Source organism: Fukomys damarensis, unplaced genomic scaffold (genome assembly GCF_012274545.1).
Source record: "Fukomys damarensis isolate Sample0158 unplaced genomic scaffold, DMR_v1.0_HiC HiC_scaffold_23, whole genome shotgun sequence".
Lineage (NCBI taxonomy): Eukaryota > Metazoa > Chordata > Mammalia > Rodentia > Bathyergidae > Fukomys > Fukomys damarensis.
Window position 1 is genome coordinate 63964758 of NW_022900935.1, and position 27553 is coordinate 63992310.

A 27553-nucleotide genomic window follows, 5' to 3' on the forward strand; every position below is an offset into this window, starting at 1 on the left:
AAAAAAAAAAAAAAAAAAAGTGGGCAAGACCTTGGGGGCAGGCCTGGCCCAGTGTCCCTCAGTCTACCACTAGCAGTCAGGCTGGGAGGGGACAGGTGGCCCCAAGACACAATAGAGAAGTCACTCTGAGCCCCAGTCTGGCACCCTGGAGACTGTCCCAGCAGCAACTTCCCTGCATAGAACAAGCTTTGGCCATAGCTGAGTTTGTGCCAGGAAGCCCAGCTTGAAAGAGTCCACACCGGAGGTCTGTGGCATTGGCCTGTCCCCAGCCAACATACACCTAGGAGAGTCTCTGTCCAAGAAGCTGTGGTAGCCACCGGGGGAGGCCATGTCTGGACACAAGGGGGTGGAAAGGCACGAGGCTCCCCTCCCATCCTGACTGTGCTTCGGGCCTTCCTTGGACCATACATCCTGGAGAGAAGGAAGGTGGACCCACAAAGCCCCCCCGGCTACCTGTGTGGGAATCTACCTGTGCCATTCAGGGTGCCATGCACTGACCACCACTACTTGAAACAGGACTCAGGTCGCCGGGTGGACCCTGCCCTGCCTGGACTGCCATGTGCTCAATTGCCACCTCAGCTGCTTCTCTGGGCTTAGGATGACAGTTCTATAACCAGGATGTTCCTAGAAAGTGTGACCAGAAGGACATACAGTGATGGCAACAACTACACCAGTCACAGGGCAGGGGCCTGGCTGTCACCCCAGTGGGACAGGCCATCTGATGCAGGCTGCCATGGGAGGAAGTGCTCTCTGCCGTGCACCTGGTAAACATCCACATGTCCAGCATGGGTGAAGCAAGCAGGCCCACAGCCCCAGTGCTCTCCAGGGCGGGAAAGAGCTGGCGCTGAGAGAGCGGGTGCTCCCACCCTCATTTGCTCTGAGAATCCAACCCAACAGATGTGCACTGGCTGCTACGTGGCCACCACTGGAGCCCCGACCACAGGCTTATTTTTAAAACAGCAAACAGACAGAAAGGACAACTGGTAACTAGGTACACGGCACAAGAATGTAACTTCTGTCACTGATGATAATGGGGACATTAAACAGCAAGGCTGGAGCGTGTTCTGGTGGAAACAGAGCTGCCAAGAGAGACGGTAAGTGGGAAATGACGATTTGGATCTCATATGTGGGTGTAAACACAGCAGTGTGAGCAAATTTTATCTGTCACATTAGTTTACAATTGGCACAATACATGCCCACCGATGCTGTGGGGGGGCCACTCTGCCAGCCCCCCACACCGATGGTCTTTTCGGCCCATGCCGGATTTACACCTCTCCTTTCAGCTGTTTACCACTCCTGTCCGGGCATGAATCACTCGCTTCTGCCACCCTGGTGGAGCAGGTACTGCCGCTAGGCGCCCGGAGCAGCCTGATCTGCATTCACAGAGCCCCGCATGCCAGGGAGCTCGCCCGCTGCCCGCCTGCACACACACGGGCCTTGGAGCCATCCTAGCAGCAGCCTGGAGTCAATGTTTGTGCAATTTCCTTTCAAGTATTCGCAGAACAGCTAAATTCTGGCAAGACACTTGGGACTCTGCACTCCCACAGCCAACTCTTCTCTCGCGAGATCTGGCGAGCAAGGTGCTTCTGCCAGTGGACCCAGCAGCAGTTTCTCTCTAGTTCGCACAGAGCTCTCCCTCACCCGGAGGGTGCAGGTCACACCGGAACATGACACTGCTCCTCAGCAGCCAGAAATGAGCAATTAAAGAAACCCAGAGGAAAAAACAGGAAAGCAGAGGCTGTCTCCGCAGTACTTACGACTGGCAGGCGAAAGACATGCTGAAGATGGGAATGCAGCGGAAGACGCCCTCCCAGCGCACGTAGCTGACCCGCTGCAGCCACTGCCCACTGAAGAGGCCATGCTTGAGGGAGGACAGAACAATCTGCACCAAGGAGAGAGCAGGGCACGGGTCAGGGGGGAGCCACACTCGGCCCACCAGGAGTGAGGCAGGAGCCCCACAGCTCCCAGCCCACACTGCTGCCAGTGACCCCTGCAAACTCAGCCTGCGCTGCCTGGAGGAGCAAAGGGACATCACACCTTTGAGGGTGCCCTGCCTGCAGCCCAGGAGCACCTTAGTCCATGCCATAGACATGGGGTACACCCAGGTGCAGAGCATTTGCTGCACGTGCCCCAGCTTCTCCTTGTGCAGGGCTACTTAGCACAGAAGGAAGCCAGCGTGTGGCAAGCCAGAGAAGATGGTGCCCTCAATACGGCCTGGTCCCTGCCTGGTCCTGGGCTGTGCCGTGGATGTCTTTCAAGAGCTCACCCTACTGAGATGTAGCTATCCGAGAGTAAGAAATTCACTGTCCCTGGGCTGGTCCTGGCAGAGAGTAGAGAAATGCCCACTCCAACGCAGGCCTTCTATAAAGATGCCCCACCTCTGACCTTGCCAGAGTGCGTGCAGGTCCAGGGCCTCAGGTGTAGCAGGGGTGACAGGAGTGAGGCAGGCAGAGCCTGAGGTCCACTGCAAGGTCTCCACATCCTCTGTCAACTCTGCACACCAGCCTCCAGTCTATCCTCCTAACAACTCTCATTCAGAAAATAACACTTGCCATGTGGGACAAAACACTGATATCATGCTCTTGGTCACAAATCCCACAGCAAGGTCTTGCCACAAATCGCACAGACACTACACCTGTCTGGATGTAGTAAAGCTGGTCTCAGAGGCCCTCCTGCCCCGAGTCCCCTGTATCTTCTGCTGTCTGGCTGCACCTGTCCCACAGCGCCCACTGCCCAGGAGACGCAACACACTTCCCAGGCCCAGAGCCACTTTTCCATCATCCCCAAAAGCTAGCTGAGGCCAAGCTAGACCCAGGCTGGCCCTTCTGTGACCAACCCCTTCCTCTTGCATAGTGCTCACCACAAACATGAAGATGGTGTAGAAGATGAGAGCCATGGCGCTGAAGGACTGGATGGAGGCCATCATGTTCCTCTGCAGACTGAGCGGGAGCACAATGCACAGGGACACCGCGAAGAGCAGGAACACACGGAAGGTGCCGCTTACCTGGAAGGGAATCGGCAGAGTCCCCAGGGAGCCGCGTGATCAGTTCCCACCCGCAGGGCTCATCTGTGCGCCGCTGGACAGGACAGGAGCACTGCGAGTAGAAGGCTGGAGGCTAGCACACGAGCTCCAAAAGCTGTCCTAGGACTCTGTGCTCCGATCCCACCGGGTCCAACCCAGCCCCGAATGAGGCCAGCCTGAGCAAAGATAGCCACTGTCCCCCTTCACACAGGGGAAAATAGGGGTGGGGCGGGAGCCTGTGCTGCCTGGGCCCTTCCTGCACACCCAGCACTGATGGAGACGAGCTGGAACCCGAAGAAGTCCAGCACAAGGTGCTTCTCTATCAAAGCTGACCTGCTTCAGAAGGATGGAAGTCTTGAAATTCTGGTCCAGAAAATTAGTCACAGAATTTCAAACTGGTGTTTGTTACAGCAGAGCACACAAAGGTCTAAAGATATGTAACATCTAACTTGGCTGCATCCAATCTCCAGCTCCTGGCCAGGCGTGGAGGTGCACATCTGTAGTCTCAGCACTCAGGAGGCTGAGGCAGAAAGACTACCAAAATTGAGGACAGCCTGAACTATAGTGAATTCAATCCAGGCCAGCCTGATAAAAGCTCTACCAAGAGCCCCCAAACGTCCCTTGGCTGTCTCTCCCCAGCTCCTAACTCCTACAGATGATAAATCCCAAGTCCACAACTCAGCATGGGAACCCTCAACAACACACCAGCAGGGCCAAAGACAGAAAGGCTCTGCACACAGCTGACAGAGGCAGCCAGTGCCCTCTCCAAGTCCCATAGGACCACAGGTCATGTGTCTGGCCCAGGGACACAGGATGGCGGGTGCAGGAAAGTCCCAAGGGTTCTGCAGGCAGGACAGACTCGAAATTCCGCTCAGTCCACAGTGAAGTGTGTGAAATGGAGAGTACAGGGAAGATGTGCAGAGTATAGACCAGGGCCACACTCACAAGATGCTCACACCCCACTGTCCGCCCGCAGCCTAAAAATCTGGCACATTCCACCCTACCTCTGCTGCTATGGTCTTCATAAACTGAAATCCTTTGCTACCTTCGGGCTCCCACCTGACCCCCCAGTGCTGGCATCCAAATATGAGGGACCCATCATAGAGAAGCCTCTCCAGTACCAGGTGCCCCTCTGCCTCAGGACCCAGGTCACAGATGTGACCCCTGCAGGGGCAGGGAGCACACAGTTATCCCTGAGGCTTCAGAGAGCCTAAGTCCACCAGGGCTGCGAGCAATTCCCTTACACCCAGGGTGAAGACCAGGCTCCCAGCATAGCCACACTGGCTGACAGCCAAGACAGCAAGAAAGCCTGGTCATTTCTGCCCCTTACCAGGCAGCACTGGCTGGCTAAGGCCAAATGGCTGTCCTTTTCTCTCCCAGGGTCTTTCACCAATGCAACCCTAGCATGGTCCCTGAACTCTAGAACACAGGACTTGAGCGGACAGCAAGGCACAGAGAAGCTTCTCCCAGTCAAGTGCACCGGTCTCAACCAACTGATACAGTGACACCAGCTGCCACAGCACTCAGGTTGAAGCCCTCACGATGAAGTCCTCACCTGAAACCCAAAGAGCCGAGCAAAGAAGTTGGAGCCCAGGTCACCAATCACAACATAGAAGGCAATGCAGGTTCCCAGCATCAGCCCAATCATGCTGTAAAGAAGGAGACCGTGGGTTTAAAATGGCATTCTGGAGGAATGTGCTGCCTTGCCATGATCAAAGCTGGGCCATGCTCAGAATTGGGGCCCAGGCAGCCAAAGGCCCAAGGACACCGAGGGCCAGGCCCTGCCCCCGGACTGTGCATGGATGCCTACAGCCTGGCTGCTGAGAGCTGCGATTTCAAACGCCCCCGGTCACAGGAACCAGGTGTGTTTTGTAGTGTACTGCACCGGGCTTGGAGTGAATACTGAGCCCCACTGAACTCTCTGCTGTATGGTATTGTATTTTTCTCTCCACAGGAGGTTCTGAGAGTTCTTTCAGATGCAACAAAAATGCACCATGACATTACACAAAAATCAACCGCTTGCAAAAAAGGTTTTCTTTCGAGTTTATAATTTGCTAATTTAGAAGCCTAAAAATACAATTTCCCAGCAATTTTTCATTTCATAAAATTTTACTCTAAAGGGAAAAAATGTAGCATTTGCAGTTTAATGCCGATTTTATGCAGCAGTGCTGGGGTACAGTTTAAGGACGAGCATTAAGAGATTAATTACAATGGATGGAGAGCAATTTCACTGTTCCTTAGGTTGTCCATTTTTAAGTACTTCTCGGTAATATTTAAATAAAGCTTTCAACCTTGACAACAATTATTTTAAGGGTGCAATAAACTAGACTTTAAACTATTTTGTAGATAGCTCTTCAGAAATGTATTAGAAGTTATAGCTGGGGATTTAGCTCAAGCCCACTGCTTGCCTTGTAAGCACAAGGTTCCAAGTTCAATCCCCGATACCAAAAACAAACAACAAAAAAAGGTTGTAACATATCAGAAGTTATAAACCAATCCACAAGCGAGACTTATCATTCATTCCTTAGCATTTCCTAACTGTCCCTTGTCTCCACAGCTACAAGGGACAAGGATCAAGGCGGCTCCCTTACCTGGTCTCCACCAGCATCTTCCCGGCTTTTCCATAGGCGTGGAATGCTAGTGCAAAGGAAAGAGAACAGGCACTCAGTCCGACATCAGCAAAGGGTACTGAGTAAAGCTGCGAAGGCAAACCTGACACAAAGCCATGGGTCCAGAGTTCATTCGGCATGGGGGATACTTCTAAATTCCAGTCCTCAGGCATTTTCAGGTTTACCATCCACAATCCAAACTACTTGTGATGAGGACAAAACAAGAGAGGCCCAAGGCAGATTGTTCTTTTCACACGATATTTGGGAGTGGGTCCTGCAAAATGGTGGCTCCTCACACATGGCAATGACAGTGAACCTGCCCACAACAGTGCCAGGCAGCAACCTGGCCCCATCCAGGGCCCTGGCATTGAGGGGTAGGGGTGTGGGGGTCCTCAGAGCTCAGAGGTACCCCACATGTCTAGTTTTACTCCAAACACCCAAGCTTTGCAACCTGCACCAGAGACGCTGTAGGGGCTTTTGCTTCACCCTTTGGGCATGATTTACAGAAGCAAACAGAATCCTGGCAAGTGTGGCAGTTGGGGAGGGAGGGGACAGGAGCTCTGGGGCTCCCCAGTGCCCAGGCAAGACATCCAGAGCCTTGCCAATGATCAGTGTGTGTTGCCAGGGCACAGGACATCCTGCTGTAAAAGGAGCCTCTGCCTCCCCTTCCTGACCACAGAATTATTTCCAGCAGATGAGAAATTAAATGCTGCTTTGCTGAAGTCCCTGGCAGGACTTTAACGCTGATCTGGTCTCTCAGCATTTCCTCAGTCCCATCTAACGTGGGCAAAAGAAAGTTCTGGTCTCCAAGGAACAGCCCAAAAGGCATGCATGTGACAGGATAGCTCCAGGCTCACTGGGAATCCCAATTCCCTGCCCCTCGTTTCCTCCCCTTTGCACAAGGCCAGAGGCCCTCCAAGGGGGATGTGAAGGCAGGAAACACAGCCAGCTGGGTATGAATAATACACACACACACACGTGCACACGCACGCACGCACGCACGCACACGCGCACTGACACAAATGTGGTCCTTCCCATCCACCCTGTTAGTCCCTATTACTTTTAACATAGGCACAGAATTGTTAAGGGCCCAAGGGCCTTGAGCAGTGAAGGCTTCAGCCTCCAGGGGTCGCTCTGCCTTTCCTAGACTTTGGTCACCAGTAAAGGAGCCCAGTACCCTTCAAGTGCATCTAACAAAGTGAAATCTAAGCTGGGGCTCTATACAATATCCTGAGTGCAGATCAAGATCTAAACTGGAATTTCAAAAACTAAGAACTCCAGAGGCCCTAGCCAGAGAACGTGCTGTCACCACAGAGGCCAGAAATAGGCACCAGGCGTGTTTTGCACAACACAGTATCCCAGTCCCACGTGAGGAATTCTGAGTGCCTACCCTTCTATTCCTTCTTCCTCTCCAAAAAGAAGCCACAGTCTGCAGCATGCTCCAAACTCTGGAGTGCCCTGTCCAAAAAGCCCCAGGAAATGTCCATATCCCGGGCATAGGGAAGTGGAGTACAAGTGGGAAGTGCTCTCTCTTCAGGTCCCAGAACAACCTAAATGGCCGCCGCACAAAGAGCAGACCTTGTCCCCATGGCCTCTCCCTTCCTTCTTCTCTTCCCTGGGCTACCCAGGGGGGTCTTCATGTGGACAGACAAGCCCTTCCCTACACTCCTCTCTATCTCCATCCAAGGGTCGGCCACGCGGAGGGCAGGTCACACCTGTGGCTCTGGCCTCATCAAGGCCCCCAGGCTGTCACCTGCCCTGCCCTTCATTCCCTGAGTCTGAGAAATTGGGCCAGCTTTTCTCCAGGGCCACAGGCATAGCTCACCCCCCACCTGCTTGTGACACCCCACTACAGCAAGCGAAGAGGAGGTGCTGTTCAAGGTGAAGCCACAGACAAGGCAGAGAAGAGGTGACAATCAAATGGGGGACACCTAAGAGGCAGGGAGGGGGCCATCAGCACACAGCAGGTACATACCTAACAGCTGGAGATAAGGCGCTAAGAAACCCAGTGTCTGTTCCCCAGCCTGTATGCTAAGCCCAGAGCACGTGCACAGGTCACCCCCAAGGACTGGCACAGTAGAAGTCACTCTGCACCGTGCCCCTGCAGGTACCACCCAGGCCAGGAGGAGTGGCCACACAATGACCAGGGGTGTGAAATCCAGGTGACACACGCCAGCAGCACTTACTCTGCAGAAGCCTGGCGGATGCCAAACACTTCCTGAAGCTGGATTGCTGCTTCCAGCTCAGACTACACACCTTGGGGCTCAAGTCGTAACTCAGGGTGAGGCCAAGGGCTCAGAACATTTCAGGGGTGCCATGGTGTCCAAAGCAGTTCACTCTGATATGTCTATTTATCTTTTGAAGGAAAACAAAGTTTAGAGAAGGCCACCTAGAGCAGGATGAGCTGGGCAGGAAAGGGGAGGCAAGAAGTTTGCAAAAACCACAGAACAACCAGGACAGCAAAAGCAAACAAAACAAACATGTGTACAACCCCAACAAAACCACCACATTTGACTCTCCACACCAGCAAAGATCATCCCCAGTGTCTGGAGCAGTGGGCCATGCCAGGGCAGAGAGACCACCACCTCAGTCTGCCAAACTGCCAAATGGCAGGACACAAACCCACGCTCACGTCAGAACACCGCCAACTCTCCCATCCAGTATTCAAGGTGAACAGGCTACTTGGACACAGGTCTGCAGCACCTGGATTTCCTACACCTTCTTCTAGTCTCCAGATCCAGATGAAGGCCATCTGCCCATCTCACCAGATAGCTGCCCAATGCCCCACCCTGGCCAACAAGGCGTCACAAGCTGGGTGCAGCGAGGGCATCTCTGTCCAGACCCCATGGTGGGCTATAGTGCAAGCCTGTGTGGGCCTCACATGGGGGAGGCCAGAGGAAGAAGAGAAGGCCCTCCCAGAGGATGTCTGTATCAGGCCCCCAGAAAGGACCATGCTGCAGAACAGCCACCCCTCCAGAGCAGCAGCACCAGAAGATCCTCCTCTCCCCTCTCCAGCTGCTGTTCCCCACAGTTCCCTCCCACACAGCGGGTCTATCCATCTCTGGGCACAAAGGAAGCTGGTGCTAAGAGGACAGATCAAATGCACAATCTGAGACCACTGGTGTTCAGCAATCTTTTGTTTTCAGCAGTCACCCTACTCGGGGAAAGTTGGAACCCCAGCAGCCAGTGCACAGGGGTGCCCATTAGGCAACTTTCTTTCAACCCTCATGTCTAGCCAAACCAGTTTGACTTCCCAAGGACTTTCAAAGAATAATCAGCCAGCATGCTATCAGAATCAGAAACCACAGCCTCTCCAGCACAGGGTCCCAAAGCTCCTTTCAGAATACAGTGCATATTTGAATTGTAGCCTCTGCTACAAAACCTAGCCCGAGACCTCAGCAGGAAAAGGGTTAGCCTGGCCATAGCTGTGGAAACCAGGAAAGAGGCTCACCCAAGCACCTCACCCTGGGTTCTAGTGGACACACTTCATCCTAGTGGAATTAAATCACTTCAGTGTGTGTCAAGTTACGTGATAAACCTTACTTCCTCAAGTGCCAACAATAAGACTGACACCACTGCCCTGAACAGAAGAAAAGGAAGGCTCTCCTTGGTTCTGAAGCCAGGAAAAAATGCCAGTGTCCTGGTGCCAGCACACAGCACACTAGCAGGAAATAAGTGCATCTCCAGAGATGTCTACTTTGGCTCTGGAATTCTGTGTCCCACTTCCTCTCATAACAGCTTCATCCCTCCTCTGTGAGAACAACAGGCCAGCCCTCTGCACAGGAGCCCAGCACCCTGGCTACACCTGGCTGGGGAATCTGGAGCTTCACTGCAGGCCAGGAGTGCACCAAACACCCACAGGCTGAGCTCTGAGAACAGGAAAGTGGCATTTCAACACCCATACCAAATGCTCCTGCTATGGGGTGCAGAACTGGAAGGCTCAGAGCCTGGGCCGAGCCAAGAAGAGAGAATTAGGCCTCACACACCAGCCCGAGAGTGGAAGACAGGAAGATAAAGGACGGTATCCTTGAACCAAACTACCTAGAAAACATTCCAAACTGCTATGACTGGCCCCTCTGGCTAAACTAAAAGAAACAGAATCACAACCCAACAACACCAGGAGGGAGACAAAGCCTTTGGGAGATGAGTTACTTAATCCAGCGTGAGTCTGACCAGAGTACATTTCCTCCTGGGAATTCCAGGTAGGGTGTTCAGCAGGATTCCTCACGCCTACTCCAAGGAAGGCTTCCCACTACCTGGAGACAAACACAGTCAGTGAGCCAGCAAGAGGGCAGTGAGTGCCGCTGGAGGGGAGACTATGTGTATACCTGCTCAAGAGCTGGGGGAATATTTCATACCCTTCTGCATCACTTCAATTCTGAAGCAGTTTTTTTTTAACGGCATTAAATTTTAAAATAAGAAAAGACACTACCGCTAAGAACCTCATTAAGAATAAAGTAGAAGAAAAATAACTAGACAAGAGGAATAAGCCCCCAGGTCCTAAGAACTAGAGCCTCCCTCTTCTTTTTTTCTTTTGCAGTACCAGAGATCAAACTCAGGACCCTGCACTTGCCAGGCAGGCGAGGTGCCACTGAGCTACACCCCCGGCCCTCACCCCTCTTCTTGAGCAGGTATCTAATACAGTCCGGCATCCAACCACTGAGGGAGCCAGGTCTCACCCAGGCTGGCGTAGGTCCTCCTTTTGCTCAGGCTGGCGGACTTTACCAGGAACATGCATGACTGGTGTGTCATCCAAGAGCAGAAGACCAACAGCAGGGCCCCCAGGACGATGCCACACTGCGGAGACAACAGAGAAAGCACTGTTCACAAAACCGGACAGTCTCCACATCTCCACCTCACACATCTACAGCACCGGGGTTCACAGGAGCCTCCTCTGTCCATGCTTGTGGGCCCTGGAGACCCCCACTGTACTGCCCTCTCCTCCTGTGGGTAACCCCACTAAGTGCTGACCAGCAATGGCAGGAACCCTGCGGTGTGGATTCCAAAGAGCACCAGGGACATCCCCACACCTTTCTGAAGTCTTTCTGGACAGCTGGGTGTTGCCAGCAGGGTTTTTCCACTCCCTGCCTGTACCCCATGTATACTGCCTTAGAGCCATCCGGGTCACCTGTATGTGGGAAACACTTTAGAAGGAAGAGATTAAAACTGACATATGTTCTTTTCATATAAGTTAAGCAGACCATTACCATGTGACTCTGTGATTGCACTCCTAGGTATTTCCCCCAGAGATGAAAGTGGCCATACACCAACCTGTTCTGTATAGCAGGTTTAACCCTAACCCAACAGCTAAAGAGCAACTGTATGGCCTTCAGCGGGCGCTTGGACACAGCGTGGTTCATCTGTACAAATGAACATCATTCAGAGTAAGCACACCCCGCGTGGACATGGGTGCTTCTCAGATGCACCGTGCTGAGGGGAAGTAGCTGGACTCAAAGGAAACAGACTGTGAAGCTATTTACAGGACACCCCAGGAAGGCAAACTGTTGGGCTGGGGAGCAGGTCACAGGGTGGGAAAGAAGTTGACAACAGAGGGACAGAGGTAACTTTTTTTGACTACGATAGAAACATGACTGTACACATTTATTAAAACCAGCCAACTATGCCCTAAAACCAGTACACTTCACTGCATGTGAACGATTTCTCCGTAACTCTGACCTTTAAAACTTTAGCACCACTACACTAGTGCAAGATATTAACAAGGGAGGCTGAAGGGACAGGGAGGAAGTCTACTGAATTCCCTGTGCTTTCTACTTCATTGGCCATAAATCCTAAACTGCTAAAAATAAAACAAATTCTATCAAAAAATACACACAAGCCACAAGCAGTGGCGCATGTCTGTAATCCCAGCTACTCCAGAGGCTGAGGCAAGAAAAATGCAAGTTCAAGGCTGGCCTAGGCAGTCTGGCAAGACTCTGGATCAAAATAAAATGTTAAAAGAGATGGGGATAGGACCGGGGATTTAGCTCAGTGGTTCTGCCACATGCTTCACAAGTGTAAGGTCCTGAGTTCGATCCCTGGTACCAAAAAAAAAAAAAAAAAAAAAAAAAAAAAAAAGAAGCGGAACACACACACACACACACCACACCACCAAACTTGCATCACAATGGCTCCACGTTCTCTGCAGTATTTGATAATATGTGGAGAATTTGGGCCTCCAGATACTCACTGGCAGGAGCATACACACCCATGAGCACGCGCACACACACACACACACACACCACACCACCAAACTTGCATCACAATGGCTCCACGTTCTCTGCAGTATTTGATAATATGTGGAGAATTTGGGCCTCCAGATACTCACTGGCAGGAGCATACACTGGTATGCCCGCCTGGAATCTCTGGGCAACATATACTAGAGCTGAACACACGCATACCCTATGACTCTGCCGTTCTGACACATACACAGTCACTTCACCTGTATTCACAACAGCGCTCTGTACATCATAAGAGCTCCAAACAGGAAACACCAGATGGCTCACAAAGGTATAATAAACTCTGATAGATCCATTCAGTGGGATACTGGCCAGATACTGAAGCATACACATATTGCAATTCTACCTCAATTTAAAAACAGGTAACATGAGCCAGGCATGGTGCTATACACCTGTAATCCCAGCATTTGGGAGGCTGAGGCAAGGGGATCACCATGAGTTCAATACCAGCCTGGGCTACATAGTGAGTTCAAGGCCAACCTGAATTACATAGTGAGACCTTGTCTCAAACAAAACAAAACAAAACAAAACAAAACAAAACAGCTGGTGATGGTGGCACACACATATAATCCCAGCCCTCAGGTGAGGCAGATCACTGTGAGTTCGAGACCAGCCTGGAATACACAGTTAGTTCCAGGTCAATCTCAACTACATAGTGAGACCCTGTCTCCATAAAAACCAACAAAACAAAACAAACAAACAACAAAAACAAAACAAAAGGTCAGACATGGTGCCACATACCTATAAACCCAGCACTCAGGAGGCTGAGACAAGAGGATTGCCCAGAGTTCCAGACTAGCCTGAACTACAAAGCAAGACCCTGCCTCAAAAAAGGAGAACACACACACACACACACACACACACACACACACACCACTAATCTCTAGTACCAAACTTGGTGGGCAGGAGAGATTGGCAGAGGGGTTGGAACTGTGGTGTTCTTCAATGTGGAGTGAGTCACATACGTTTGTTCACTGTATGCAAATTCATCAAGAGTATACCTGCTGGGGCCAGGGATTTAGCTCAATGGCACTGTGCCTGCCTTGTAAGTGCAAGGTCCTGAGTTCTATCACTGATACAAAAAAAAAAGTACACCTGCTGGGTGTGTAACACACTCCTATAATCATAGCACTTAGGAGACTGGGGCAGGAGGATATCTGTGAGTTCAAAGCCAATAGTGAGTTTAAGACCAGTCTGGGACAATAGTGAGATCCTGTCTCAAAAAACAAAACAAAAAAAAAAAAAAGAAAGAAAGAAAGGCGTACACCCAAAGTGTATACAGTTTTCTGTATGTTAAACTTTACTAAGAAGTTCAAATATTTTAATAATGCCAGAATTACTGAAACAAACAACAAAAAGACCCTAACACTAAACCAAAAAAAAATTTTAATGACATGACTGTCAAACACTAAATACACATCCCCAAATAGCCTGCTGGCCTCCAGCTGTGCTCCAATCTGAGAGGCCTCCCCTAAGGGAGATGCCAACTCTAGAGACAGCAGCAGCTGGAAGCCCCTCAGGACAGAGTGACTGTTTCTGCACATGGGCTTCCTGCTTAGCCTCAAGCTCCTCCCAGGCAGGTCTATGCCTGCCTCACCTTCAAATGCTCTGGCAGGACACCAGGTGTTCCAAATATGGGGACAGCTGAACCACCTGGACCCTCCACAATGGTCAAAACCAGAGCTTAAACCACTTGGAGGGCCGGCATTAAGGATGACAGCAGCAGAGTGCAGATAAGGAACCCGCCACCACTCCACATCCCTGGATGGAATTCTGCTACCCGGCAGGGAGTGGCTGGCACAGCACTGCGATTTACACAGATGTTATCCCAGCAGCTGCAGTGACCTGTAGCTCCATCCTCCTACCTACACTGTAACCACATCAAACAGAGCCCACACCATCACCCTCCGTGCATTTTCACCCAGGCCAGGATAAAGGGCCCAGCGGGGATCAAAAATTCTCAGATCAAAAATTATCTTTTAGGAGCCAGGCATGGTGGCGCATGCCTATAATCCCAGCACTCGGGAGGCTGAGGCAGGAGGATCACTGTGAGTTTGAGACCAGCCTGGGCTACAGAGTGAGTTCCAGGTCAGTCTCAGCTACATAGAGAGACCCTGTCCCAAAAAGAAAACAACAACAAAAAATTCTTAGGGCCCGGGATTTAGCTCAGTGGTTCTGCCGCCAGCCTCGCAAGTGCAATGTCCAGAGTTCAATCACGGTACCCACCCACCCCAAAAAAAATCTTTTATATTTTTATCCAAAAGATACAAAATATGAAAAAAGACAAGTGTTAACGTAAAGTTAAACTACCAATAATATCATTTTCAGTTTCAAAATGTCTATCTAGCTGTGCATGCCTGTAATCCTAACACTTTGGGAGCCTGAGAAGGGAAAACTAAAAGTTTGAGTCCAGCCTAAGCAATTTAGCAAGACTATCCCAAAATGGGGCAGGGGACAGAGCCGGGGATGTAGTTCAGTGCAAAAACCCTGGGTTCAATCCCCAGTACCCAAAAATAAATAAATAAATAAATAAATAAAAATAAGTCCACCTTATTTCACTTTCTAACTCTGGCATCAACAGATACAACTGCCAGGACCTCTCCAGTGTCAGCTCCTCCCTGCCACGCAGTAGGGTACAGCAGCACACATGGCAAACATGATTCCCCTCGGGGGGAGCCCCGTATTCACTTGCTACAACAGTCTTATGGGAAGAAGTCGCCCAATGTGATGTTTCCATCAGCCTCTGAATGCCAGCTCATTTGCGGATTATTAACAGAAGTCGAAAAGAAACGGCCGTTTTCTTTCACTTGGCGTTCAATAGTGAGACGAAACCAAACGTTTTTACATAGTAAGACTGCCAGTAGCAGTGAAATCTGAACAGAACAGACCAAATACGTACGATATGTGTGTGGAATGAGGCTCTCAAGTGACCGAGCTGGTGATTTTTTAATCACCTTGTAACCAACTGCTTCCGTGCAGTTGGGCAGTTTTAAGAAAACGGGATGAAGCAAACCCTACCGAATCCTCTCGTTTTCCCCTTGCGCGCACGCAGCCCCCCGGGACGGTTTTGCGTGCTGGACTCGTCGGCACTTAGTCTCCTCGGCCCGGCTGCGCGCACACGTCGCCTGTCCCGCCCCCCCGAACGCTGGGCGCAGGCTAGGCGGCCCAGACGCACCTGTTTGAAGCAGAAGGGCATGGTGAGCACGCTGACCCCCACTATGCTGTTCACGACGTTCGTGACCAGCCCCCAGTTGGAGGCAGTGGCTGGAGTCATCCTGAGGGCCGGCGCCGCCTGCAGAAGGCCCGGGAGCAGGCGGTGGGACAGGTCAGCCTCCAGACCCCGCCAGGCCGGACAACCGCCTCATGACCATCGTCCGCCTCTCTCTGGTAACTGCCTCCGAGTTTCCGGGACCAGATCAGCAAGGGTGGGAAGCTCCGCTAGTGACACCTCAGCAGTGTTTCTCCTCAGCCGACTCGTACACTTCCGCCGGCTCCCCACCGGAAGTGACGACACCGGGGACGGGGCGCGGAGCCAAGAATCTAGGAAAAGCCGCTAGAAAAGGCCAACCGGGAGGGGCCTGCCATGCAGGGGCGAGGCTCGGCGGGACGCAAGCCAATAAGATGCCAGAATGTGTGGTCCCTGGTTGGGCGGGGCCAGGAAGGGACTGGGCGGGATCAGGGCGGGGCTCGTTGCGATATGAGCCAATGACAGGTAGGTCTGCGAGGGCCTGGCGGGGGCGCGGTAGGACTCTGGGCGGAGCCTTGGATGGGGAGGGGCGAGGCTAGACCCCGGCCTTTGGCAGCTCACCTGCCGGGAGGCGGAGCCGGGCTCCTTGATGCTGGAGGAGCAGGCTCATCCCCCAGGGGCCTTCAATCCGGAAAGGCGGCGTGTACCGAAAAGGATCGGGTTTGGAGAGCTCTTCGAATTTAGCCTCTAGAACGGTTTCCACACATGTTCCTGGTGCCCGGAGCGCAGGAGGCGGTGCTTTTTCTGAGCTGAATACGATCTGTGCAGAGAAATTACCACCTCCGCTTTACAAAGGAGGCTCGAGGCACCGAAGGCTTCAGAAACTCAGCTAAGGGCCTACTGCTCGTAAGAGGCGGGGCGTAGGGCTCGGCCGCACAGCGGGTGCTCGGCCAGACGCCTCCCCCAGAGCAGTGAGAAGAGAGGGTAATATCCTGAAATGAAGGAGCAAAGGAAACGTGAGGGGGCGAGAGGGAGAGACTGTGGCCCGAGAAATCTGGGAAGGCGTCAAGAAGGGGTGGCATCTAGACTGAATCTTGAAGAACAAACGAATGCAAACACGCGGGAATGTGGGGGTGGCCGAGAAAATCCTCCGGAAGAAGCAAGTAATTCCAAGTGGGCTGGAATTGTGCATAGGCAGAATCACAAGCGGCTGGGAGAGGCCACCAGGGAAACAAGACCACGTTTGCAGGCACAGCTGCGGCTCAGGTCTTAGGAGTTGGGCTCTTCAGGCACCATGCAGTCTCTCCGTGAGACTCTGCCCTGGCCTCAGGCAGGAGAGGCAGAAGAAGAAATGCCAGGGTAAAGAATGATTTAAGGACGGGTGTAAACACAGCTACTTTGGAGGCTGAGGCAGGAGGATCACAAGTTCAAAGCCAGTTTGAACACTTTAGGAAGACCTTATCTCAAAATACATGGGACTGGAGATGTAGCTCAATGGCAGTGCACCCCCTGAGTTCAACCCCCAGCACTGGGGAGAAAATAATATTTGAATACAAAGCCAAAATAATAAATGCCTCCTTTGTGTTCATTTATTTTTATGTGAATGAAATCATATATACAGTCTGTGACCTGCTTCTGATTGTGTAATTTTTAGTGAAATACGCACAAGATAGGATGTGAAATTTAAATATATACTTTAAAGAATAGCAATAAATACCCATGGAACCAACATCAGCTTTAAAAACAGCAGAAACTGAGGTACGCTCTTTCCATCCTCTCTCAATTCTGCCTTCCTCCCCTCTTCCCTGCCATCCTCGAATGGTCTCTGTCTACGTTGCCCTTACTTTTCTTTAACAGTTTACTGCATCGAATATAGCCCTAAACAATTGCAGAAAGACTAGCTTTTGTCTCTTATTATTCATCGTCCATCTTCTAATTGAATAGGGATGCACATGTGGGTGCCTAGAATAAAGAAAACACTCAATCCTTAGAAGGCAGGATCTGTCCCTTCCTTCATCGTGGAGTCTGGAACACAGATGTGGTGGTACGGATCCATCTTGTCATGAGGCCAAGGGCAGGGGTGGAGGGAGCAACAAGCCAGACGGAGCTCAGATCCCTGTGGGACAGCACGGAGCAGAGCCACCACACTGGCCCCTGACTACCTTCTCCCTACTACTCCATGGCGTACAGACAGAATGTCCGGTTTAGGTTACTGTTATTTTTCAATTCTGTTTCATGAAGCAGCTGTGGTCTCATTCAATAACGTATTATGATATAGCATTTCTGCACTTTTTACTTTTATAATAAAAGAATTATATTTCAGATATTCTTCTGCAACTATCTCATGCAACACCATTTACAAGATTCACCATTACTTTTATTGTATTTATTTATTTTTGGTACCAGGGATCGAAACTGGGACCTTCCGTTTGCGAGGCAGGTGTTGGCAACACTGAGCTAAATCCCCAGCCCTCACCATTACTTTTATGTCACATGTATGTGCTGTGAGTCATTCCTTCTCACCGCTCTATGGAATCCCATTGTTAAAGTAGCCCAGAATATATCCCCATTCTCCTACCAAGGGCACCTAAGTTGTCTCCAATTATTTGACATGATAAACAGCAACACGGTGAGCATTACTGGACTTGTCTCCTTGATGTCTGTGTGTTAGTTTCTCTAGCGTGAATAACTAGATGTGGAATTGCAGATCCAAGAGCGTGCATACCTATGACTTTAGTCAAAGCGTTCTTCAAAGTAGCTATAAAAGTCCTCCTGGTTTACATCACAGGTTGGCAAGCTTTTTCTAAGGGTCAGATGGTACATATTTTCAGCTTGTCAGGCCATGCAGTCTCTGTCACAACTACTCAGTTCTGCTGTTGTGGAAGCACCCTTGGATAAGTGGGTCTGCCTGCACTCAATAAAACTTATTTACAAAACAGAAGCTGTCCCAGTTTGACCCAAAGTGCTGTGTGTTGTCTCCTCTCATCCCCAACAGTTTGATAACATCAATTTGGCCAGTGTAGTGAGTGGAATGGAGTCCCCATGACAGCTTTCATTTCTTTTCCCTTAGTTAGTCTTTTGTTTTGTTTTTTTGAGATAGGGTCTTGCCTTGTAGTTCAGGCTGGCCTTGAATTCACTATGTATGCCAGACAGGCCTTTAACTCATGGTGATCCTCCTCCCTCAGCTGCCCAAGCGCTGGGATTACATACATGTACCACCATACTTGGCTTATTCGTATTTTTATTGTTCCTTCATGTCTCTTCTGTGAAATGTGTGTTTGTTTTTTGCTCATCTTTCTATTTAGCTGTTTATTCTTATGACTTTTGAGGAGTCTGGATTTTGGGGGGAGAATGGGGTACTGGGGATTAGGGCCCAAAGCCCTGTACATGCCAGGCAAGCCCTCTACCACTGATACACATCCTCATACTTTTTGAGTCAGGTTCTCTCTAAAGTTGCCCAGCATGACTTTAAACTTGAAATCTTCCTGCTTTCACCTCCTAAGTAGCTGGGATCACAGGTATTCACCACTCAGTGTGCCTGGCTTCTTGAGTTCTTTCTTTCTATGCACTTGACAATTAACCCTGTGGCCCTCAATTTATGTTTGTCAGATGTCTTCTTATCGTATTTATATTTCGTCGCTGTTGTAACAAAATTACCACAAATTCTGCCAGTTAACACAAATTATTATCTCTCAGTTTTGGAGGCTAGAACTACCCTTTAGATCACACTGGACTAAAATCTCCCTCCTGGAAGCTTCAGGGAAATTGGCTTCCTGTTCATCTGGTTGTTGGCAGAATTCTGCTCCTAGAGTTGCAGAACCAAGGTCCTCTTTTCTGAAAGGCCATTCCCAAGCTGGTCGCCACCTTCCTCTATCTCTAAAGCTAGTGAAGTTTCTTCCAAGCCACATCTCTGAGCCAGCTGGGGAAAGTTTCCCTGTTTTAAAGATTCGTGCGATTAGCCTGGCCGCTGGGATGATCCAGGATAATCTCCACATCTCAAGGTCTATAACCCTGATCCAACCAGCAAAGTCCTTCTGCCATGTAAGGCCACATCCTCAGGGGCTGTGGGGGCCAGGGTGCCACTGACCGCCTCACGATACAATGTGGGTTGTGTGTCTCTCTGAATCCCACCAGGGGGTGTGGTATTACAGTGGTTGTCGCTGATGAGGTTTACTCTGATCACCTGAGCTGTCTCCCACAAAGGCCTCCCTTTCTCCTCTGGAGTTAGTGAGCAGTTTGTGGGGAAATACCTTGAAGCTAAATATTTTGGTCCCTAGCTGGGTGTGGTGACGCACACCTGTAGTCCCAGCACTCAGATGGCTGAGGCAGGAGGATCGCTGTGAGTTCGGGCTACATGGTGAGTTCCAGGTCAGACTCAACTACATAGTGAGACCCTGTCTCAAAAAACAAAAACAAAAAAAGAAAAAATATCCTGGTTCTTGACAAACTTTCCATTATTTAATTTATCTACATTAGGAAGGACTCCTGGCTCCTATTTTATGTGGTGGGTTACAATCCATTGCAGACACTTTTTTTTTTTTTTGCAGTCATATGGATCAAATCCAGGGCTTCATACAGCTAACACTATCTTGATGCTTGAGCTACCCCAGATTAACCCCTTCCACCATTTCCTGTGTCCCTCAGCATGTTCCTCTATTTTGCAGTCATGGGGATCAAATCCAGGGCTTCATACAGCTAACACTATCTTGATGCTTGAGCTACCCCAGATTAACCCCTTCCACCATTTCCTGTGTCCCTCAGCATGTTCCTCTCATTCTCTGAGCTCAGCCTAGCCTTCTTCTGGCTCATTAGGGTGTCCCTAGCTAATCTTGCAGGACACCCCCTTCCTGTCTCCAACGACCCCATTCCTTTCAGTGGAGACCTCCATTAGAAGCCCTGGTGGAGTCCTGTGTGCTCATAGCCTCTGGGGCCCCACTGCACGCCACATGTTCACATCTGGATTTCTTCCCATGCCTCGATGCCTGTCCTGGAAGATGAGTCCTCACCAGCATCGCTGACGGGCCTGTCCACAGGCTCACCTTGATGTCAGGTCCTCCCAAGTCTGTGACTCCAACCCTGATGTCTCTACCACCTCCTTCAGCTCCTGTCCCCACTCCTCGGGGAGGCCCCCAAGCACCCTGAGCTCGCAGAGCTGTCTGCAGTCTCTTAAGCACCAAGACACTGTGAACCCAGGCACACTGAAATGCCTCTCTGAGTCCCAGGCAGCACCCACCACTGAAAGGCTTCTAAGAACAGCAGCTTCCCACCAGATTGGTGGGCACAACAGCTGTGGGAAGCACAGGGGACGGAGAGCCACGGCTCGAGGTGATACCCTTTGGGGTTCCCTCTGGGAACCTTGATCTACCCTCCCTCTGCGGTGAGGATCTTGCTTCTCCCACACGGCGCAGAGGCCGCACCTGCTTCTCTTAGGGGTGAGCCAGGTCTCTCCTCACTCTGGGGCAGGGTGCATTTCTCCACCTCCCCTTCCCTTCCTCCACTGTCCAGCCCAACCCATCACCAAAGAAATGCAGGGGCCCAGCCTGCAGTTAATCACAGAAGAGCCAACCCTGTGGGTGACCAGGGCTCCAGGAGATCCAGCAGCAGACAGCAGGCCGTGCACAGGACCTGGCCCGGGCCATGTCACCTGGAAAGCTTGAACCCGCTCCAGCCCCACACACCGCGTGAGGTCAGTGCAAGAGCTCCTGCCCCAGCTTCTCCATCGGGCAGTCCTCCCTCTGCCATCCATCTCAGGCTTCTGATCTGGGGGCACAGGAAGACAGAGAGCCTGGGGGCTGAGCCATGTGGCCTCAGGGAGCCTTGTGTGGGACCGGGTTTCTGTCCCCAGCAGGCAGAGGTTGAGTTCACTCAGCTCAAGTGCTGAACTGTGAAGAAACTGAGTCCCCACCCCTTCTCTAGGGCTTCTCCCCATATGAGCCTTCTGTTCCTGCAGAGTCCTAAAGCCCCTCAACTTGGGGTGGCATCGAGGGGAGGGGGAGCGCAGAACTGGGGGCCTCCATCCCCACCCACCCTGTCTCCCCATTTCTACAAAGCCAGAGCCACAGAGCTAAGCACAAGTCTGGCAGGCGGGAGTGGATCTAATTTAGCATCCACCGCCCATTTTAAAGCCACAGCTGGGAGGGGAGCCCTGAGGCAGCCACGTATAACACACCATGGTGGAATCTACCCAGGCCTCCCACGTGGAGAGTTTGGGGGCCAGCCAGGCCCATGGCCAGGGACCACATCCGAGGACAGCTTGGGAACCAAGCAGGACAGGCTTCTCCAGGAGCCTGGGGCAGGGTGTGAGAAGTGAGATCCGGTCCTTGGCTGTGTCTCCAAGTAGCCTGGATCTGCTCATGTGATCAGCCCTTTTGCAGAGGAGGAAAGGCCCAGGTCTGGTCCCCTGCTCCTCTGTCAGGTCCTCCCCCAAGCCAATGAGGAGGCACCCAGGGAACTGCCTGGTGTGAAGAGCAGAGCTAGGGCTGGTGGGGAGGGTACCTAGGGCCCAGCCAGGGTTCCACTTGGAGCTCAGGCCTGTCTGCATCCCCCTGGTGGCTGGAGGACTGTGGGGAGGGCTGCCCCCTACCCACCAGGGTGTCCTGAACAGGCCACGGTGAGGAGAGGGGGCACAAGTGCCACTCTGAGGGGATTTAGAGGAACCACGAGGGCCAGCGGGGCCTGGAGTGGAGAGCAGTTCTGAAGCTGGGCAGCCATGAGACTCTCAGTTGAAAAACTGCTGGCTGCGGCCCCACCTCCCCACAGGCCGCTGTCCAGTCCTCCAGCACCCCCACTGGGGCTCAGCAGAGAAGGCCAGAATCCAGAAGCCAGCCTTTCAGGCCCACCCCACCCAGCTCAAGACAGCCCTGTCCAGGGCTGGGTGCAGCAGGCAGGAGGACATCAAGCAAACTCAGCCCTCTGGGAGACCGGCTGAGCTGAGGGAGGAGTTGGGGCTCCCTTCTCTCTCTTCTCGGTGGCTCTGGGATTGAAGGAAGGAGCCCAGGGGGCCCTGCCCAGCCCCAGCCCACCCTCCACCTCTCCTGGAAAACAGGTAGCTAGAGGGAGGTGCCAGAGAGGGACACCCACACCTCCTCCTGGGCTTGAGCCTGGCCCGCCCCCCACCATGCTCACCATCCCCAAGAATCTCACTGGGGAGACAAAGGGCATCTGGCGGCATGTGGGGAAGGCCAAAGACGTGTTGATTCTCCTCCGGGCATACTGTGGCTATGAGCAGAGCCCCGGTCCTCACAGTTCTGCTGTTCTGGGGACAAGACGCCCTCACCTCCCAGCTCCTCAGCCAAGGAGTCGGCTGCACAGAAGACCCTCCAAGGTCACTTCCTCTCCCGCATGCAATCCTCCAATTTTGTGCCAGCCCCCAATACCTCAGAGTGTGACCTTCTCTGGAAATGGGGTCTTCACAGATACAATCGGTTAGGATGGAAGAGCGGGCTCTACACCCAGTGGGACTGGAGTCCCTGTGACGACAGGAGGCCTGATGCAGATGCACAGGTGGGAGGCGGAGAGCAGGTGAGGCTTCTACTTGTCCTTGAATGCCAACGATCAAGCGCCGCCCCCCAGCCCCTGGGACAGTCTGTCTCCCTGCTGCCTCGGAAGCATGGCACGCGAGGGCCCAGGCTGTGTGGCTCAGACACGCCCTGCTCGGCTTCTAGGCCACCCCACTGCCACATCTCGAAGACTGGGAACTTGTCCCACCCCTGCTCGTGAGACAGCCTGCCCTGCTCACTCCTCCAGCCCTCCAGTCCCCCAGTCCTCCAGCAGGTCCCTGGCGCTTCTCTGGCCTTCCCTCCTCCCTTGGCTCTGCGATCCCCGCCCCCCAGCCACCCCTCCGACCCCAGCCGGCACACCCAGGTCCTAGCACCCGCGGAATTTTGCCGCCCTCACCTGGAGAGTCACGGAAATGGGCTCTGTGCATGTGTGCGCAGGGAAAAACAGCCTAATTCCCACAGGCGCTTCCACAGATGGAGGAGGAAAGAAAGCGGCTAGGTCCTCACTTGCACCCGTTGCACCGATCAGCTCCTGCCTGGGTTTCTTTCTGCCCATCCCGCTGGCTGCCATTCTGGTTCAGGAGCCAGGGAGAAAGAACAAGCAAACTCAAATCTGCCAGGGAGCTGAGTGCTGTGAAGTGGAAGGTTAGTCAGGGAAAGGCATCTGGGGGCTCCTTTGTGTAGGGGGTCAAATTGTGACCCCTCAGATCTATGTTCAGTTGGAACCCCAGAATGTGACCTCATCTTGGTGGCTAGGTTACGGTAAGGCTCTTGAGACGAGATCGTCCTGGATTTCCAGGTGACATGGACACAGAGGAGAGGTTCACGAGACGACAGGCCAGGGGCTGGAAGGCACCACAAGCCAAGGGACACCACAGCCCCCAGCTGGGAGAGGCAGCAGGCCCTTCTCTAGAGACTGGTGGGGGCACACCTGCTGATACCCCGATGTTGGACTCCTGGCCTCTGGGACGGGACAATAGATTGGTGTTGATTTCTGGGCACCCCCAGAAGTCACGGTTCCAATACCATGTTCACCGGTTCTTGGGGGTCTCTGAGATGCTGGGGAGCACAGGTACAGGGAACCTCAGGACGAGGTCTTCCCAGGAGGACAGAAGAGCCATCTGCAGAGGGATCCAGTGACCTGCAGAGATTGGCAGATGGAGGAGGGAAAGGGCAGCTAGACAGAGGGACAGGCATTGTCACGTGCCTAAGACCTGACCAGGTAAACAGAAGGGTTAGGAGGACTTCAGGAAAGTCTTTCTAATCATGCTTCTCTTTTCCCCACTCCCTCCTTTCCCCTGCCAGATGCAAGGGTGGAGTTCTGCAGCCTCTGTGGAACCGTCCTCGACATCTCCATTTCGGTCTTACCTTTCACCCGATCTGTCAGGAAGTCCTGGTGAGCCCATGTTCAGCCATCCAAGTCTCTGACCATCTCTCACTACTTCCTGTGTCTCTGTCTCAATCCGGGCTATACTCACCAGGCTCTTGGCCACCAATGTCTTGGCTACTAAAGCCTTTAGGAGACAGGGCCTAGTGGGAGGAAGCTAGGTCATTGAGGATGAGCCTTCAAAGGGGATGTTAGGGCCCTGGCACCTCGTCTTCCTGTCCTTCCTCTCTGTACTTCCCAGCTGACCCAAGGTGACCAAGTCTCCTCCATCAGCTGCTCCTTGCCATGATGCTCTGTGCCACCACAGGCCAAAGTAACAGAGCCAAGTGACCACAGACTAAAACCTCCAAATTATGAGCCACTATAAACCTTTGCTCCATTTGAATGGCCTCATTTAGCTGGGTGGGGTCCTGCACACCTGTAAACCCATACTTGGGAGGCTGAGGCAGAGAATCACAAATTCAAGTCTACCTGGGCATTTTAGCAACTTAGTGAGATCCTTTCTCAAAAAATAAAAAGGGCTTGGGATACAGCTCAATGTGAAGGCCCTGGGTTCAATCCCCAGGACTTCTAAATAAATAGATATTGTTCTGTTCAGTTTAAATTGTCCTCCATTTAAATTTGCACAGTCATGGAAAACTGAGTAGCAGCATCTCTCCTGCCCGCCTGGATGGGACTCTGTGGCACTGTTGCTTTGGTTCCTGGTAGAGGCAGCTCTGGCAATCTTTAGCCATGACCCTCTCCATTTTACAGATGGGAAAACTGAGGCTTGGAGAGGTGGAGCTATGTGCTGAAGGCCACGGGACTCCTAAGTGTGGGTGGAGGAAGGACAAAGGTCATGGATCTTTATATTCCACAGGGCCACTTGCATCTAATCACTGTTCAGAGCTGAGGACCGACCATTCCGCAGACACTTTAGGAACGTGCTGGACATGCTGCTTAGCTACGTCTGACCCTCCTCCAGGCTGGCCTGAGTGTAAACTATGGAGCGGACCTCCAAGAGATGGGGAAGCTGGGACCCACTCTGCCCTGGTCTCAGAGTGTGAGCCCTTGCCAGGTCCCAGGGAGGGATGGCTATAGGGTGCTGCATCCTCCACCTTCCCAAGGTGGGGCCTGAGAGCTGGGGTGGCAAGGCAGCCTCCTCCCCCACAGCTGCTCCGCTGAGCTGGATGGACAGTGTGACCTTTGCAGATATCCTCAGTCCAGACAAAAGCTGCAGATTGTAATCTTGGCCACCAGGAGGAAATGCCCCCATACCTTCCTTGTCGCTCTGTAATTAGTGGGGACAGTGAAGAATCTGACGTGATGGAGAACCTGCTTTCATCTACCTTTTTTATTTTTGCTCAAAATTCCAGATGGGAGGGCTGGACGCACAGCTGCAGAGTGGTCGCTTTATAGGCTGGGAGAAGCACACAATACAAGCAAGCTCCAGCAGACAGGGTCTGGCAGGTCCCCCAGACTGGCCCCAGGACATTCACACAGGTCACCCTTCCTATTTGGGCAGGAGGCAGGTCCACTGGGGCATAAGCACAGCAGCAACCACTTCTGAGAAAACCCTCCGTCTCATGCTCTTCCCTCAACCCTCTCATCAGGTCCTGAGTGGGCACTGGGGTTCTCTGACCCGGCCCTGACCACGAGCCTGCTCGGAGTCTCCTGCAGTGTGCCCTCGGTCCTCCCCGGGCCGGGAGATCAGGACAGGGGCAGCCCAGTGTGTCCTCTGCCCAGCCTCAGCCTAGAAATCTGGGGCAGAGCTGTGCCAAGAGCCCAGCCCACACTCAGCCTGCTCTGCTCCCTGTCCAGGGATCCCCTGCCCTGAGAGTGTGGGTACATGGCCCACATCTCCCCAGGGCCTGGAGCTGAGGCCTCCTGTCCCTCAGGCTGCAGCATGGGTCAGGGCAAAGGGCAGGCGTCCTGGGGCAGGTGTGCGCTCCACAGACACTCCCAGGCACGGGCTCCAGGGAATGCAGTTCGGGCTCCAGAAGGGAGAGGGCAGCAGTCCTCCCACACACCGTCCTTGCTCAGGAAGTGGGGTGTTCCTGCCTGTCTCCCCACCCCCACCCCTGGAGCGGGACTGCAGCTGGCTCTCTGAGGCCCACCACTGCCAGCAGCAGCCCAAGGAGCAGAGGTATCACCTGTCACCCCCTAAAGGGGCACCCCAAATGGGACTCCTCTAGAGACCTTGAGGCCCGCGGCTCCAGGAAAGGACTCACCTTGCATGGGGAAGCCTGGGTCCCTTTGCTGGCTGCCCTTGTGGAAGCCTGTGACTGCCAGATCCCTCAGAAGTCAGGGGCGGCAGGCCCCTCTGTTAGGCTGGGGCACAGGGCTGTACAGGAGTGGGTGCGAGGATCAGCGAGGCACAGCTGGGAGTCCTGGGGCACAGTTGGGCTGCTTCCAGGACCCATCCGGCAGCTGCGTCCCCCTGGGCTCCCTGCACTCCGACACCCGCAGCCGGTAGGACTGTGGCCCTGGGGAGATAGGCAGGAATGCAGCGTGCCCAGGCGTAGGGCTGGAGTGCCTCCCCAGCTGTGCAGAGGCCTACGCAGATGGAGCCTGGTAATTAGAGCCCCTGACAGCTGAGAAGTGATGTAGGCAAGAGCACAGGGGGGGCTCCAGGATAGGATCTGCCTGGGGACAGGGCTGAGGGGGCCTCAGGAGAGGCGGCCTTATTGGAGGCAGGGCCTGGGCAGGGAGAGAAGCAGAGGCCAAGTCTAGGGGCCACCTTGGGCCAGGCTCTGTCACATCCAGCCTCCTATGTGATCCTTACGCCCTGACACATGGTTGCGATACCCAAGTGCTATAGAATCTGTCACCCCAACAAAAGCAGAGGGGCCTGCAGACAGCTAAGGCCTTGGGGACCAGAGAGGCTGCAGCAAAAGACTGCCTAGTGTGGACAGCTTCCGCCTCCATCCTTGAGGCTGGCCTGGGAAGGCCCGGGGCGAGCTCCAGCGTGCTCTCCATTCGGAGAACCTGGGCTGCCCCACCCTGGATGCTGCCAGCTGGGGTGAGGAGTACAGCCAGGAGGAAGAGGGCTACTTCCTGCATGCTGGGCTAGTGGAGGCTTCAAAAGTGCCCAGGGCCAGCCCCACCCCAGGACATGCCCCTGAGCCCAGCTCCAACACCAGGGTTTCCATCCTCTCCCACGCCCCACGCAGACAAAGTCCTGTGCTCAGCAGCATAAAGACCTGCAGAGGCAAGACACCCCAATTCCCACCCACTTTTCCAGTTCCTGGCAAAGGACAAAGCTTTGGGAAGATGTCCCCAACCCTGCCTGGTGCCCAGCCCAAATATAGGTCTTGAAATGTCCCCTTGCCAAACCACAGGTCACCTGGATTCTCATCTAACAGGGGCATGAACTCATTGGTGTTCAATGCCCAGCACTGCTAAAATGAAATAAAAAAGAAAATTGAAATGATAAGCATATATTTTACCATTCATCTTTAGCTTGTTCAATGTCAGCCCACCCAAAATGCAAATAGAGGCACATGGGTATTGTTATCACCAAAATAGTACACAAAAGGAACTCATCTATTTTGTTTGTTTGTTTGCTTGCCTGTTTGTTTTTACACTGCTGAGGACAGAACCGAGGGCCTCAAGCATGAGCAACACTCCCAGC

General features: G+C 52.8%; 1 protein-coding gene and 2 long non-coding RNA genes across 7 annotated transcripts in view; 1 reads left to right on the plus strand and 2 right to left on the minus strand.

Annotated features, from left to right (window-relative positions):
• Slc38a10 (solute carrier family 38 member 10) overlaps positions 1-15394 on the minus strand; it is a 41063-nt gene extending 25669 nt beyond the window's left edge. For 3 of the 5 annotated variants that reach the window (XM_010618613.3, XM_010618614.2, XM_010618612.2), the window contains exons 1-6: positions 15043-15141; positions 10311-10428; positions 5614-5659; positions 4578-4671; positions 2861-3004; positions 1758-1882 (exon numbers count right to left, since the gene is read on the minus strand). In XM_010618613.3, the coding sequence (XP_010616915.1) occupies positions 1758-1882; positions 2861-3004; positions 4578-4671; positions 5614-5659; positions 10311-10428; positions 15043-15141 (626 nt within the window). Of the gene's footprint in view, positions 1-1757; positions 1883-2860; positions 3005-4577; positions 4672-5613; positions 5660-10310; positions 10429-15042 lie in introns of all 5 variants that reach the window. The other 2 variants (XM_010618611.3, XM_033767256.1) reach the window with 2 other exon arrangements.
• Positions 15395-21171: 5777 nt separating this feature from the next.
• On the minus strand, positions 21172-24327 carry LOC104858401. Its single transcript, XR_779140.3, has 3 exons — positions 23922-24327; positions 22951-23694; positions 21172-22540 (listed from the first exon to the last, which is right to left on the minus strand). It is a non-coding gene; the product is annotated as an uncharacterized LOC104858401 (long non-coding RNA).
• On the plus strand, positions 23404-25168 carry LOC104858400. Its single transcript, XR_779139.2, has 3 exons — positions 23404-23472; positions 23859-23949; positions 24800-25168. It is a non-coding gene; the product is annotated as an uncharacterized LOC104858400 (long non-coding RNA).
• The last annotated feature ends 2385 nt before the right edge of the window (positions 25169-27553 follow it).